This window comes from Ctenopharyngodon idella, chromosome 20, assembly GCF_019924925.1.
Source record: "Ctenopharyngodon idella isolate HZGC_01 chromosome 20, HZGC01, whole genome shotgun sequence".
Taxonomy (NCBI): Eukaryota; Metazoa; Chordata; class Actinopteri; order Cypriniformes; family Xenocyprididae; genus Ctenopharyngodon; species Ctenopharyngodon idella.
In genome coordinates, this window is record NC_067239.1 from 8,214,544 (window position 1) to 8,232,068 (window position 17,525).

At 36.5% G+C, this 17,525-nt stretch overlaps 1 protein-coding gene across 1 annotated transcript; it reads right to left on the minus strand.

Moving 5' to 3' along the window:
- Positions 1-486: 486 nt before the first annotated feature.
- rd3 (retinal degeneration 3, GUCY2D regulator) lies at positions 487-8,852 on the minus strand. The gene is made up of 3 exons (XM_051875615.1): positions 8,457-8,852; positions 4,770-5,109; positions 487-1,543 (listed from the first exon to the last, which is right to left on the minus strand). The coding sequence occupies exons 2-3, from the start codon at positions 5,054-5,056 to the stop codon at positions 1,177-1,179; spliced, it is 654 nt and encodes a 217-aa protein (XP_051731575.1). The 5' UTR covers positions 5,057-5,109; positions 8,457-8,852; the 3' UTR covers positions 487-1,176.
- Between the last annotated feature and the right edge of the window lie 8,673 nt (positions 8,853-17,525).

Sequence of the window (17,525 nt, forward strand, 5' to 3'; positions counted from 1 at the left end):
GAAATACAAATTCCTTGAAATTTTATTTAGCCTACTGTGTAATTGCTAATATATTTGCTATTGAGACAGGACATTGGGTTGGGACAAATCAAAGGTCCCTTTTTTTAAAATAAATAAACATCTTTAGCACATATTGTTAGTCAAAGAGAGAGCATTTGATTGGGCAAAATTTGGATATGCTTATGTCATCAATATTTTTGGTCCATTTTCTGGGAAGAGAGCCTGTCGATTTTAAATCTGTAAGAAAAGCCATTACATTTTTAAACTTTTAGAAGTACATGGCCTCCTAACTGATAGACATTAACTAAAAGCCACAAAACTCCAATTGCAGTTTTACATGCAACATTCCTTTGAGCAAGGAAAGGTTAATCTTGTACTCTTTAGAAAGAACATGAAAGGTATAATTGACATTTACAATAATCAGAAAAGGTGTATAAGATACAAAAGAGGCATTTGTTAAAAAATGTAGGGTACCATGTCACTGTATCTCAGAATCACAAACTTTATTTTTTCAGCACAATAAAATGAAAACATGTTTTTATAGTGCAACACCCTAAATTCTACAGTTACATTCACTGTGACTTTAATTTAAATGTCTTGCAAACACTTCATCATTTACACAATTGCACATATATTGACAAGATTGCCAGACAACAAGCAAAAAATCTATCAATCACAAGTATCTGAACATTTCCACACCAAATACAGGCCCACCTGCTTTGAAAATGTTACTAAAAGGTAGACCTGCACTGGAATTATTTAAAAAAAATCACAATCAATTTTAAAACCGAATGGGCGTATAAAAACACCTTTTTTGCAAAGTACAATGGATAAATTATAGGCAACTGTACTATTTCAGAATAACTTATACAAACTGAATCTGATGCTGAGTGATCAGATAAACATCTGTTTTTCTATTTTAGGAATTTACTGCATTCACGCAAAAATAAAAAGTGTGGGTTTATGGAGTCCTTGTAACAGATTTATTGATTTGTGATGCTTTGCTTATAAGACTTTTTTTTTAAGAGTATAAGAGTTTTATTTCCCAACATGAACATACCTCTTGCCTCCACGCTTACATCTCAAAATATAAATACACTGAAAGTGAAGGTGATGCTGGGAATATCTGACAGTCATTGACTGGACCAGCTCCTGCTGAATCCCACCCAAAGACACTCAAGCTTTACCATTGATTCCCTTGTGTCGGAACTCTGGCATGCTCCACACGCGCTGCGCTTTCTCCGCTGTCTGGCCAAGGCCCTTCTCAACATCCCCACTCACAGTCTTGACATCTATGCCATCTTCCTCTGAGCCGTAACTGTCTGATTTCAATCCCAAGGTGCTGCTGAAAGGGTTGATCCGCACTCGAGACTTGAAGCTCATCAGCGACAAGCTTATGGAGCGTCTGTTGTTCCACTGGTGGGTCAGACGCTGAGCCTCCTGCTCCTCATGAACACGCTCAAGTGTTTCCACAAGCACAGAACGGAAGAGTCCGGAAACCTCCTGCACCTCTGGTTCATTCTCCATCAGCACCTGCCGAAACCTATGAAGAGAGGAGAGAGGAAGGTTTTATAACACTTTTGTCCAAGGAGCTTCATATCATGTCATTGAAAAAGTTTAATTCATGTCATTCATGTATACTACATTACCAACTTTAAGAACTTAAAACATCCCGCCCAGTCCAACAAAGAGCATTTTAAGCTGTTACACATCTCATTCTAAAATCTGTGCTTTGTAACGTACCTGTTAATATGGGTGCTGAAATGTTGCTTATTTGCTGCTTTCTTGTGAGTGTATTACACCAAGATTTCAAAGAAACGTGCCATACAACATGACTTGCATCTCTACAAGATCCTTTTTCCTATGAGATCCTATTTCTGCCTCAGAGTAAACATAAATAGGTAATTGTGAGATAAGGTTGCATTACGACATATACCCCCATTTTCACAGACAAGGCTTAAGCTTGTCCTAGACTAAAACGCACGTTTGAGTTATTTCAACTAAAGATTTAAAGGCACATTATGAGATATAAAGTCACAGTTACAAGAAACAAAGTCACAATTGCGAGATATAAAGTCGCAGTTTGTTTGAAAATATCAAGTCACTATTGCACTATATAAAGGAACATTATGATGTGTAAAGCCAGAATTAAGAGAAATAAAGTCGCAACTGTGGCATATAGGCCTGGTTTCACAGACAGGGCTTAGATTAAGGCAGGAAAGTTCAATTAGGACATTTAAGTAGCTTTTACAGTTTTTTACAGTCATAAGTTTACATACACCTTGTAGAATCTGCAAAATGTTAATTATTTTAACAAAATAAGAGGGATCATATAAAATGCATGTTATTTTTTATTTAGTACTGTCCTGAATAAGATATTTTACATAAAAGATGTTTACATAAAGTCCACAAGACAAAAATAGATGAATTTATAAAAATGACCCAGTTAAAAAGTTTACATACACTTGATTCTGAATCATGTTTCCTTCTGGAGCATCAGTGAATGTTTGAACCTTCTTTGATAGTTGTGTTTGATTCCCTCAATTGTCGTCAGTGTGAAAAGATGGATCTCAAAATCATATAGTCATTGTTGGAAAGGGTTCAAATATGCAGAAGATGCTGGAAAACTGAAGAATTTTCGGGACCTGGAGGATTTTTTTGAAGAATATTGGACAGTTTAACTGCTCAGAACAAACAAGCGACTCATGAACAAACCATCACAAAACAAAAACAGTCATGGATCATCCAGGTAACAACACATAGTATTAAGAATCACGTGTATGTAAACTTTTAAATTGGGCCATTTTTATAAATTCAGCTATTTTTTAGTCTTGTGGATTATATGTAAACATCTTTTATGTAAAATATCTTACTCAGGACAGTACTAAATAAAAAAACGAACATGCATTTTATAAGATCCCTCTTATTTTGTTAAAATAATTAACATTTTGCAGATTCTATAAGGTGTATGTAACTATTTGAGCTATTTGAGATGTGTATAATAATATGTGAAGATTTGGATGATTCTAAGGGCCCTGGTCAGACAGGAGGCCCCCTGGCTGTAAGTGAGTTTTGTTACTCATTTCACACGCAAAAAGGTTAGCCAATCATAACTGAGGCCTATTACATACCTATGTACAGTGACAAAAATGTAACCACTGTATCTTTAATTGTTAGGGTTAAAAAGAGATTTGAAAATGGTCAATATTTTGTACTGTACTGTAACAATATGATAGCTGAATGATTATAACATGATACACATAGAAAACAGAATTCAAAGACATTTTGAAATGTAGAAATTGTGTGTGTGTGTGTGTGTGTGTGTGTGTGTGTGTGTGTGTGTGTGTGTGTGTGTGCGTTTTTGTGACATATCAGGACACAAATTTGTATAATGACATGGGTATGACTTATGAGGACATTACAAATCATACAGAATGAGTTTTTGTGAGAAAGTAAAAATGTGCACAGTTTCCTGTGATGGGTAGATTTAGGTGTAGGGTTGGTGTAGGGCGATAGAAAATACGGTTTGTACAGTATAAAAACCATTACGCCTATGGAATGTCACCACCCTACATCAATGGTAAAAGTGAGAGTTTTTTTAGAGGACTATATTGATTAAAGAAAGAAGGAGAAGAAAGATTAAGAAAACACTGGTTTGTTGATTTAATTGGAAAGATAAGAACCTTGCTTGGAAACCTATTTTTAGACTTCCTAAGAACATCTTAGTCTGTGGAGCAGGAGCGCGCAGGTCTTGAGAGGCTACGCTTACACTGATGAGTCAAGGGCTTATCTTATGTTCTGCTCCCATAGGGACCACAGGTGACAATTACCTGGGAACAAAAGGCTGATATTTTGTGCTGTGTAAAATGACCAGTGGAGGTGTTTTTTCCCCCCTGAATTATTGTTATAATTCTGTGGTTGATTAACACACACACACACACAGGTTTGTTTTGCTATCAAAGTGAGGACATTCCATAGGCGTAATGGATTTTATACTGTTCAAACTGTACATTCTATCCCCCTACACTACCCCTACCCCTAAAACTATCCATCACAGAAAACTGTCTGCATTTTTACATTTTTAATAAAACATTGTTTAGTATGTTTTTAAAGCTATTTTAAATATGAGGACTCATGAAATCTCCTCATGTTTCACTTCAGTTCAGTGATCAAAGTCAAACTCCAAAAAGTACAAAAAAATCGCCATAAAAGTGATGACATAAATACAGACTGAAATGAACATGACATAAATCATAAATATGACATGACATAAGACTTAACTTGAACAAATAATAATTAAAATAAATGATTTTTGGTATAGTTCAAATCATTTTGGGACAGTTTACCCAAAAATGACAATTCTATCATAACCGAACCATTTTGGTTACAATGAACTTTCATTGTACTATGGACAAAAAAAAAAAAAAACAACAACAAAACAAAAAAAGGTTGCTATGCTGTTGCTACCTGAACAAAAAGGAACAGCATCAGTTGGGGCTCATCTGAATCTGTCAGGTGTGCGTCCCGTGAGGTCTGTGTGTGATTTACAATTATCACTTCAGCAGGTTAGAGCTACTTAGTTTACCTAGAGAGAAAAAAAACAGCTGTCTTTGTGTGCTTCTTAGTAGAGACATCACAAAGACGGCTTAGTAAACTAATTACCCAGATCAACCTCCCCTGAACCTGCAGTGAGGAACATCCTCATGTTGAAAACAAAAGGTGTAATATGCAGCACCCAACAAATGACTCGTTTAACCCATCTGTCTTACCTTTGTATTGTAGGTCCACAGTATGATGGTGGTACTTTGCTACACAGGTCCTCAAGGCCCAGTCTCTCTCCTTGGCTGATATCATATGAGCTGCGCGGGGCGCTCATGAGCCAGCTGTAGTCCACGCCGCTCTTCAGCCTTCGATATTCATTGTCTCGCTCCCGCTGCAGCCTCTCGGCCTCCTTCATCTGCCAGCTCAGTTCCAGCATCAGGGTTTCCATAACCACTTCAGAAGGCTCACGTCGTGGGCTCCGATAGTACGGCTCATTCCAGCTGAACCACGACATGCTCGCTCGTTTATCTGCCGCGGTCACCGGCCCTCTGCTGCTTTTACTTTTACCTGTAGGGGTGCAGTAAAAGTTGTCCTGGTTGCATACAACAAAGTGTAATTTATAATTTAAATATCTCTTTATGCTGTTATTGCCAAATATTGGATTACATTTTTTTTATCAACTTGTTTTCTTTCAGTTTTGAACTGGTTGATCAGAGGTCTCATTGAAAAAAATGAAATGAAAAAATAAAAGTTCATTTAAATGGTTAGTTCACCCAAAAATGAAAATTCTGTCATTAATTACTCACCCTCATGTCGTTCCACACCCGTAAGACCTTCGGAACACAAATGAAGATATTTTTAATTAAATCTGAGAACTTTCTGACCCCCAATAGACAGCAACGCAATTACCACTTTTAAGGCCCAGTAAGATTGTATGTAAGACATCGTTATAATTTTATGAGGCAACGAGAATACTTTTTGTGCCCATTTTTGACGCATGCGTGTTGCTGACTCAAGAGTCGGCATTCTGACGAGAACCAGGAAGCACTGCACTGTATGTACAACGTGAACAGCATCGGAGACTGACACGGAAAAGAAGAAAGTCGTTATTTTTCGGAGTTTTTTTTCGCACAAAAATTATTCTCGTCGCTTCATAACATTAAGGTTGAACCACTAGCCACACTGACTATTTTAACGATGTCTTTAGTAGGGGTGCAACGGTTCTCGGTAAAAAAGCGAACCGTATCGTTCTCCACTTACGGTTCGGCACGCAGTTGCACCGCGGTTCATCTCGAATGACGATGAATCTATAGGCTAATGGTTTGTTGAAAATAGCAACGTGTAAAATAGCCAGAGTTCGGATAATGTATGTTTCAGACGATAAATACGCATTCTGGCTTCCCAAAATGTTACAACAGCGATGATCAAAAAGCATAGACAAAACTGTCACTCTTTGTAAACTTGGTTCACTGCGAGTGCCGTATGCTCGAATATGAGCAGTCATCACCCGGGTGTTGATAGCGCGCGAGCGCAGGTGAGATATGAACAGCACACGTTGCTATCTGTGTTTAAACTAAACTCATTTAAGCCTTGCTAATTTAAACATTCATGAGCAAGACGCGAAAAAGAACTCACGCGCGCTATGAGAAGATTTGTGTGTGCGCTCATCCGAAGCGCGCACACGCTTATCTCAGACAGCGCGCAAATACTGAATTCTCTTTCAAGTCTTGCAAATTCACACAAAAATTATGTCAACATGCCAATTTGGCAAGTATCCTAGCAAACATAGGCGGTTATGTCTTAAGTGAACGTATAACAGTCGAAAAAATACAACGCATGTGTAACAGTATGTACTGGATCGAGCATTATGTCTTAAAGGGAAAGAAGCCTATATTCCTGCTGCCTGTGTTTTTAAAGTTAATCAAACAACAAATGACAAAGAAATCACTCACTGCTCTTGACTGAATAGCTTTTATAACTTAAATAATGATTAATCTTTATTTAACTTGATACAGAAGATAATATGCAGTGTTATTTTATATTTGATTACTTTATTCATTTTCTAAACCTGAAAACTACTGTTAGATACCTGAAAAACCTGAAAAGCACTATTTATTTCATTCGAATCTTTGCTCTATTGTATTTATTTGTGCTGTTGCTTGTAGTTTGATTATTTGTTCTTATTTTCTTTATTTTTATTTGACAGTAGTCCTATTTTCCCTGAATATAGCACATACCGCACCATACCGAAACCGTGACCATAAAACCGTGATACAAACCGAACCGTGAGTAATGTGAATCGTTGCACCCCTAGTCTTTACTACCTTTCTGGGCCTTGAAAGTGATAATTGCATTGCTGTCTATGGGGGGTCAGAAAGCTCTCTGATTTCATTAAAATATCTTCATTTGTGTTCCAAAGATGAACGAAGAGCTTACAGGTTTGAAACAAAATGAGGGTGAGTAATTAATGACAGAATTTTAACTTCTGGGTGAACTAACCCTGTAAGCTTTTTCCCCTAAAAAAAAAAAAAAAGTTGACAAAAAGATTTACAAGCAATTTAAAATGCCAGTCATTTTTTTGACTGGGAACACCAAATTTGGTAAAGGATTTTCAATACAGTACAGCAAATGTGTGTAAAATAGATGATGGGTCTCTGGGATTTGTGTGTTTTTAGATCTAATGCTTTTTCTTATTCATTTCATCTTGACATTTGTCAAGACACCTTGTAACCAAGTGGTTGAGAATGGAAAATGTAGAACAACAAAATCAGAAGAACCTTCTGATTTTCCCATCCTAAAGCACAACAGGACAAATTTCCAAGCCTAAACCTTCAGGCACAGATGCTCTTTAACACCTGACAGACATCACAGCACTGAGCTCTCGGGTCATTTCCTCTACAGAATCTGTTTTGATGTGAATTTGTGAAGGACGCTGACCCAGATTCAACCAGACATCTGGTGGTGACCAAAATGGTACATATCTGTTTATTGTACAAAAGTAAAGTCCTTAAATTCATTGCTATAGTACCATCTCTCTACCATCGAACAATATGCAAAATTGTAAACTTGATAAAGGACAATATCAACAAGTGTCTCTTGAATTTCAATGATTTCATGCTCTAAGCAGAAAGAAAGAAACGGCAAGTAACACACTGCATTAAATGTGACATTTTGAAATAAAAAGACTGAAATAGTATTGTAAATTGTACTCCAATAATCTTTTTAATGTATCATATCTTAATTTTTGTGTCAGAACAGACTATTTGTGGATTGTGGCTGATGGAGCTGAGAACCACTTTACTAAAGAAGTACAATTTCTTTTTAAAAATACTCCTGTTTTGAGCATTTGGATTTAAGAGCAGTTAAAGGAGTATATGTCCTTCCAAAAACTGTATTTCTAGATATTTTGAGAAATATCTCAGTGTTTAGTTTGTTTATACAATAAAAGTCAATGGTAACCAAAACTGTTTGATGAGTAAAAACCATGTCATCCATAAACCTGCCTCAAATGGAAGACCAGATCAGAATGAAAGTACAAAACAGTTATAATTTCAGAAAACGTCAGAGCTTTCAGGTACATTCATTTGGAGACAATATCCATACCCCTATGTACTGATCAAAGCAGTAATTTTATAAGTAAATTTATGATGTGATCCATCAAAAAGAGGCTATTGTGCTTAAATGCTGAACTGACAAACATTTTAAGCTTCTAAACTAAAAGTAACATCATCAATGTCCACCTGATACCACTAACATCACTGTAAATCACTGCCAATGATTCTCAAAATACAAGGTTTGTCATCTCAAAACGTTAGTCTTGTGTATTTCTTCCTCTTTGTCCATCCACCCACTCCTCTGCCATTCTCTTTTGTTATCTCCTCTTTATTCATTTCTCATTTGCTCGTTCTCCTTACCTTAATGAGTGATCCAGTTGTCTTGTAGGGCTTGTAGTTGTGCAACGGCCCAGGTCACATTTCCTCTTTGAGATTGCTCTGAAGTGCCTTTCTGTTTTCGGTTGCTATAGCGATGCTCCCCAAGCCTATTCTGCCACATGCATCATCAGCTGAAAGGCAGACGGGATGGGAGGGCAGAACAGAGGGGGAGGACGGGTCACGCGCTGCATAAACAGATTACGAGCATGTGTGGGCTACGAGGTCATGTGACTAAGACGAGTTATCTGTTGAAAGGCTAGTGTTGAGGCCTTATCTCTTTTTTCTTAATCATAATCAGCATTTACAGGAAACCACACTCCTGTAAATGAGCTCATCTGAACTATATGAGTGTTTTTATAGCTTAGAAAGCAATTACATGACATTTAAACAGCAATTTTAAAAACCTAATGATCATGTTATATCAAGCATGATTTGAGATTGTTCCAAAAATCATGAGCCTGAATGCAAGCCAGCAAGAGTTCACATGCTGCTAACAAAAATATGTTCTAAAAGAGTTTCCATTAAGTTCTGAAAATTTAAAGACCAGATAAATCAAAACGAACATTCTATTAAAGTTACTGGAAGAATGTTTGTTCATAACTTCGAGAGAACCTTGCCAGAACGTTGCCAAAGTTCTGAGAATGTTCCGTGTTAGCTGGGTGATTGTCACAAATTTGCTTATTTAATTAGTGGCCTAAAAATAGTGTTATATTTCTTATGAATTTTACATAGGTCTACCAATATTACAACTTTTCTTTGTTTTTTTGTTTTTTTTTAAATGTTTCCTCCACCATATAACAGACATTGGCACAGACGTGTTTTGAGTGACCTAGCAGCTCGACAGTGGGCTGGAGGACAGCAGATGGAAAGGGTTTAATCCAAGCAGATGTCTCAGCTTAGGAGTAAAACCATGACATGCATGAGGCTAGTCGCTCAGTTAGTTTGGGCCCTTAATGAGTCAAATTCTGTACGCTCACACAGCATGCCAATGGTCTGTAATGTCTGTAAATAGCTTATCATACAGTCAAAGCTATAACACTGGTCCTCGAATTGGTTGGCTCACTCAACTTTGCAGTGGGAATTTTTAGACCTTTTCTGCAGGTTGTTACAACGTTACGCCAGAAGGTGGCGACAAGTGACTCTATCATTCACTCAAAAGATTCGTTCAGAAACGAAATAATTCTACCTTGTTGCTCAGAGACTCAGTGGTGAGTTTGGAAGTAATTCCTAAAGTAATTAGCTGTACTGGGTATACAATGTAAGTTTATCAATATGAACTAGTTACTTGTTTATTGAGCCGTGCAATGTCTCTGCCTGCGGCTCGTGACTACAGCCAATTCACATAATGCTCATATAAGACAAAGACAAACGCCAGTCTGGGTATTCTTATAGGTTAATTTCCTGTTTAATACCTCAGTTCTAGACCCTTCACTTAACTTTATTTTCATAAAGTTCTCATATATCACAACTTCTAATCACTCATCCCTTCTGAGTGACTGACAGTTTATCTCTCAGCACAATTTGCAGTGATTAGCTTTATGTCTAAATAACTTACCATAATATAATTTATTTATAGGTGTATATTCTTAAAAGCTTCCCCGTCTTCCCATTACAGTTTACTAACTCTTAAAGTGCTGTGGGTTATCGACTGGATCAATGTTTAACCGTAGGATTACCTGCCATTGCTGCAAAGCCTCACCAACATAAGAAAATAGTCTCTTTTTTTCTTTAACCTTCTCACCACTAGAGGGAGACTTTGACCACTGTTTCACATCAGTTACTCCTTATGGTTATACCTGCATATACTGAATATTTTTAAGTTAAAAGTGAGAAAATAAATCAATATGTTGTGGAGTGACACTGAATGCTTTTAAGTTAAAAGTGAGAAAATAAATCAATATGTTGTGGAGTGACACATGTTGTCAGACACGGAAACTTCTAGGAACAAACTTTTACAGTTTTTAAATGCAAATTATAAGGTGTCTTATTTTACTTTTTAACAACTTTTTAACAACATTTTTCTGTAAAAGTATGTGTATTGCCTTGTAAAATTTTTAATGAAAATAATTTTTGTTTGTTTTTACTTACTAAATTCTTTGATAGTATAATTAGGTTATATTGTCCTGTTCAATAGGGGTTAGGGTTAGGGTTTGCCTTATGGTAAGGTAACTTAGTTACCAGCAACAGCTTCCAGTCTATTTTACATTGTTTTCTTACTGGAGAATAATAATGATAGCCCACTAATAACTAGCTAAAACTACATAGCTCTTACATTGCTCTCAGTTTACTTTTTTACTCAGGTTACTTGAGAGAGAGCACAAACACTATTTGATACCATTGAAGATTTCCTCACTGCAAACTGCCAGTTAGTGATAAAACTGAACCACAGGTCCGTGGTGAACATTTTTATGTGTATACGCATGCATTGACAAATCTCACAATGGATGAGTGCATTTGGGGAATTTCCCTAAAAGAGGGACATTGAACATGGAACACGGAACACAGACAGGAAGAGTCAAATCACATGTTCGGTGTGACTATGATTCAGACATGTTGTGCCTGTATGAAATAGCAACAAAGTTATTGTGCAGCGTCAAACTGTGCTGCGTCTACTTTACACTAATGTCAAGATCTGAAAGTCATTGAAGAAAATTACCTATCCAGTGTCTTTTGTTAATCAGTTCTGACATATAGAAGTTATAATGAGCCCTTTCCAGACCTTTCTACTGTGAGGTTTAGAAGAACTCATTAGAGAAAACAAGTACAATTGAGCTTTTCTCATTTATAAACTTGAAATTGTTTGAAAAACAAAAACAGTTTCATTGCCATACTGAAATAGCATGTTCATATTCTTGTAAACAGTAACAATGATGTCATAATTATTCACAATAACAGTATTTTAGGGTTATTTATTTATTAATAAGTAAATAAAAATAAGAAAAAATAAATATATAAAAAATAAAATAAATGAAATGATATCATGAATTAAAATGATAACCCTGCATGAAAAAAGGAAGTGTCAGTGCAGGTCATGTGAGCGGTTTGTACCAATAATGGGGGTTTCCAGGATTTGCTTACATAAGCTTTTTTAATGGCCTTTGTTCAAGGGCCAATTTCATCTACAAACTAAACTATTTATGATTCTGGACTGAACATTTGAGCTTTATCACACTGCTTATTGATAATTGGGAGTGATTAGGAACCCACACAGTGATAAATGTTATTGATATTATAGGCCTCATTGGTAGCTTCTTCCTCTGCTTTTATAGTTTTAAAGAATAGTTTACCCAAAGAGTAAAATCACCCTTATTTAATTAGCCACATGTCCAGACGTGTATGCCGTTATCTTTTTCATGGAAAAAAAGGCAGAAATCTTTACATAGACCTATACCATACAGCAACAGGAGCTCCAAAAAGGAAAAAAATGCACCATTAAGGCACTTAAGGGGGTTAGTTCACCCAAAAATGAAAGGGAGTGGCTATTTGCACTAAGTGCAAATAACAATAGATGCTATTTACACTAAGTGAAAATAGCATATTTTCTTAGTGATAGATGCTATTTACATTAAGTGAAAATAGCGATAGATTCTATTTACACCAAGTATCAGTTCTTTGCAATTAGAGTAAATAGTAGCCTAATTAGATGCTATCTATACTTTATATTGGCAGATACTATTTGTACCTCAGTATTTTTGTACATTAACAGGATGCAATAATATCATAGAGCGTAAATGATTATATTTATTAAAATTATTAAATGGATGCTGCCTTATTGGGAGGATAAAAACCCTCCCTACACCTTCCCCTAAACCTACCCAATAAACATTTTTATTATTATTAAACACTCGTTTGCAGTTTATTTCCACTTTTAGAATATTATTTTTATTTTTATTTTAAATAATTCGAGCTTGGCAAAAAGCAGAATCAAACCCGCATCTATCACGTTAAAAGTCACGTCTCTGAGCCTCACTCGCTACTACTATGTCACTGGAGACATTGATTCCACACGTCGTTTTTAAAACTTGAGTGGCCCAACCAGACATTGGTAGGCGGAGCTAGTGTAAATAGCGTTTGCCAACAAAGACGCTATTTGCACTTAGTGTAAATAGACACTCTGTAAAGGAAAATTCTGTCATTAATTACTTACCCTCATGTTGTTCCAAACCTGTAAGACCTTCGTTCATCTTCGGAACACAAATGAAGATATTTTTGATGAAATCCATGAGCTTTGTGGCCTCTGATAGACTGTAAAGTTATTACCACTTTCAAGGCCCAGAAAGGTACTTACTATGTGAACAGCATAAGAGACTGGCATTTTTTTTTTTTTTTTTACGTACAAAAAGTATTCTTGTCGCTTCATAACATCAGAGTTTAACCACTGTAGTCACATGGACTATTTTAACGATGTCTTTACTACCTTTCTGGGCCTTAAAAGTGGTAATAACGTTGCAGTTTATTGGAGGCCAGAAAGCTCACGGATTTCATCAAAAATATCTTCATTTGTGTTCCGAAGATGAACGAAGGTCTTACGGGTTTGGAACAACATGAGGATGAGTAATTAATGACAGAATTTTCATTTTTGGGTGAACTAACCCTTTAATATGACGTGTCTTCTGAAGACATACAGATTGTTTGTATGAAGAACATATCAAAACTATGAAGAACCACCACTAAAACTAAACAACACAATTTGCATTTTTGAGAGAACTCAAAGAATTAGTGGAGCTTTATGCCATCTGATAAAGTGAAAATGAATCCATTCAGTTCCATTCTTCCTTTTTTACTCTGTATTTCACAATTCTGATTAACCAAGTCTGACTCACGTATAAGAAAGAACATGCTTTTCTTCAGTTTCTTTTTGTTGCATAATCCCAGAGTAGAGATTCTCAGAAAAAAGCCTTTCATTGTATGCCTGAAGGTTTATCAGTGAAATTGGGTTTGATGGCTGTTTTTACAGCCAATGCAACACCATGCTGATGCTGGCACTCTCAGAGCTGTTTTCCATTATTCTAGGGTTCTAATGTCTCAAGTCAGCAAGTTCAGAGTCAATTGTTTTTATTTCCTTGTTTTGGTCACATGTAGAAAGTCCCAGTGTGCAATGTCTTATCTCAGCAAGTGTGTTGCAATAGACTAGTGTTTCCCAACCCTGTTCTTGGAAGCACACCCACAGTACACATTTTGGAGGTTTCCATTATTTGACCCATTCATTTCAGGTCTTGGAGATTTTCCCCCCAAACCAGTTAAGTGCAAACCCCACCCCACAGCTGACTATAAAGATTTCATTGGTCACATAATGTTGGAACAACAGATGTGAGTGGCGCGACACAACAAAAGCAAATAAAACCCATTATAATCAGTGATGCTGTCTACACTGGATGCGGTGCGATGCAACAAATTCCCAACAGTAAACTGATGCCCTGTTTTATTGCTGATGTACTAGCAATTATGCTACTTCTGACATGAAGAACAAATGGATTTGGAATGGCCGCTTTGCCGTGTCCAGTGCAGACAGCCTCATTAAGCTGTTGTGGCAATCATTGTGTCTCATTCACTATTTCCTACATAACTCCACTAATATAGTCCACTGAAGGAGTGAGCAAATTCAGACACTGAGTGCTCCAGAATTGCTGCAGATGCCACCTTCAGCCGAGGCATTGCAATTCATTCATCCTGATGTGGCTAGCCGTTTAGCGTACATCTGTTGAGCACTCATTATTGAGGTGAAGTTTGGGATGAAACAAGTGCACAAATGGCTTTTCCCTCAGATAGTGCAATATATAAGAGTATAGGGGCCATTTCGGACACAGCCTTGGAGTCTGTAGCTGATGAGTTGAGTCAGGTGTGTTTGATTAGGAAGAGTTCGAAATTGAGTCACCTACTGTTGGTGTTCCTGCAGGAATGGGGTTGGGAAACACTGCAATAAACAACTCTTTTAGGCTTCTGCCAGAATGGCGAGCAGCAGTTTTACAGAAAGCAGCTGTCACTCATTCTTGCCTTGATGTGATTTGACGTAAAACCCCTCGGACATTCACAGCTGTTCTCATGCCACAAGCCCCTTCCCTGCATGAATAATTCCTGCTAATTCTGTTCACTAAAGAGAGATAGGAAACTCCTGGAGGGAATGGAACCAAGACAAAGATCCCTGAACTATTTGGGATCTACATGCAGCATGGCTTTATGCTGCACATGCTATCGGATTTATTGTAAATACAAGTTTCCTAGTCAGAAATTGAGCAGCATCTCAAGTCGTATTTACTACTTGGAAAATGGAACATAATTTTGACACTCGAGTATCCGAGTTGGGCAGGCCGTTAACTTCAAATATGGCAACTACTACTGTAGTGACTGTTAAATTTTATTAGTTTCCCACGTCTGTATTGCTGTCTCTTGCCATTACACTCTTATTTTAGTATATAAATAACCTTTTGACGCATATTATATGTATTTTATACAAATAAACAGCATTTATTTGACTGAAGTTTCAGAATCGTCAGCAAGCTGACTATCAAGTGCGGTGAATGTATACAATAGTGCAGGAAATGTTTATATGGTTGTCAACGAATAGGACACCAAATTTTATTCAAAATCCATTGGATATTGATTAAATATCTTTAATACTTTTTGACTGTAATGAGATTCACCCAAGAAATAGGCAAGAATGAACCTGGAGTCCTCCATGATTCCTATTCTTTCTGACAACAAAGCACTTGAAGGCGACAAACTCATAAACTCGACTTGGGAGAATTTCAGAAGTGGGATGAAGTAAATTGCCAAAAGCATGTGAAGGCAGCATTACTCCCAGGAACTTCTTCTGAAGTATTTGTCTCTCCAGATTCACACCCTTGTTTATGTTGTTTTTGTATGTGATCTGAGCACCATGAACTTTATCCTACTGTGATATTGGGCTGTTGTCTGAATCTCTATTTCTTGTATCAGCTGTGAGAGGAATGTGTGTTTTGGGTGAGGTTCTATAGCTGGATCTCCTGTTTACTAAGGTACTGTATATGCCCACAGTACATATGGTTCTTAAATTACCAAAAAGCCAGTACCAATAATTAGAGAAGGAAAATGTGAAGAGCATCAAATAAAAAAGATAAATCACAAATTCAGAAAGCTGTCACATGTATTTAATTCCAATTAGGTCAGAATGAAACAAGTTACGACTAAAAAATGTAGGGCGGTAGTTTTTTGAATTTAATCTATTTGTTGATTGGATTATGAAAAGTGTGCGTTGCACACCGAGATGAAGATAATGCGGTTGACCCGTATCATGCATTAAAAAAAATAAAAAAAATCAGGTCATTTCAAATCAAAATTTGAAACAAACACAAAGTCAGTGTAGTTTTGGGAGTGCGAATTGCTTCTTTGATACGTAATTAAATCTGATGTTATGGCTTGTTACATCACCTGAGTACAGTATGTTGTACTTATTGACCTCTGTGTGTGATCAAAGTCTGCAGATGACTGAGGTTTGCAGCAGCCAGTGAAGTGTAATCTCTTCCCACATTATTACTCTCCTCTGATCTCGCCTTCTGCTACAACCTTACAATATATTTAAATTTAGATTTCTTATAAAGGTCAGTATTCTGATTAACCTTTTATTTATTATTATTTTATTACTCCATAGATATTGGAATATTTACAGGATGACTACATAATCTGAATCTACATCAAATTCTTCTTATTATTGGAATATTTGTGTGCATGTAAATGTTGTCATTGACATCCACTATGTGTTAAAAAAATATTAATTCATTGAATTTTTTTAGCTTATTGTATTGAAGTGTATTAAAATTTTATATGTTTTATGGAGGTTTTACGGGGTTAATGTGAATCGATCGGCAGGGATTCAGGTGTTGGGTCATTATGAAAAGCAGGCTTTAGCTGAACTCCTCGGTTAGACAGCAGAGTCATGTGACGGCTTTGAGTGCTGCTGTGTGGGATTAATTATCAAGGCTGCATGTGGCTTTCATGCAGTGGAAATACCTCTCTCTTTCTCTCTCCTGTTTCTTTTAATTGAGCTATAGCTAGTTTCCATCATGACTCAAGGTTCTGCAATAACAGGCTGAATGGACTCTTTTATCTATCAGTCACATTTCCTCAAAACAGTGTTTCGCTAAAGGTCTGTTTAACCATAGACCTTAGACTTTATCAAGTGTTTATCTTTAAAGTTATTACAAAATTAGGCAATACTATTTAGCTTTCCATTTCACAAGCTTTTCAAGGATATCAGTGAAAAGTGAAAGTTAGTGGCCCACAAGAAACGCCATTGTAGAAATGAAACTGTTGTGGAAAAAGTGGAAGCTGGAATGTAACATCAATTCTGAGACAAAATGTTATCACAGACGTCTTCATAGAAACTGTTTTTACAATATAATATTTCTAGGTAAATAGTCATATTGGCCTATCAATTTGAGTGTTTAGCCAATCTTCCACCATCCAGATATCCAACGTGTGCAGGCCACTTAGTAAATAGATCCTGAAGGTGCAAGGGGTGGCAAGGTTTGTCAAGACCAAGAGTTGTCAGCAGTTACAGCAAACAATGACAGAATCAAGCCAGGCTGAAGTCTTTGTTAATATTGCTATATATTTACCAACTGGAATGTTACAGAGTAAATGAGTCATAGTGCATCTGACAGCAATTGAGTCGAATTGTCAGGAGGATGATGTTAGAACTTTACAATTAGCAAGTCATTCTGAATTGCCAAATGTTATATGCTATTTTATTTAATTTTACATTAAAATATCATAAATTTACTTTATATACTTAATGTTGAAGGTTCAATGAAACATTTAGCGTTAGTTGAACCTAATACTGTATTTTTATCACATTTTCATTATTATTATTTTTATAAAAATAGTCCAATCAAATAATAATTGGTGGACCCCATGTTAACGTCTAAATTCTCACATTACAGTATGGAATAATTTACCTCTAGACTAGACTTGTGAAGAGTTGTGGAAGCAAAGCAAGCATATCTTTCTTACATCACTACTAAACTGAGCTCTAACCTGATAACCATCGATTTTGTTTCCAAATGTGGTCAGCAT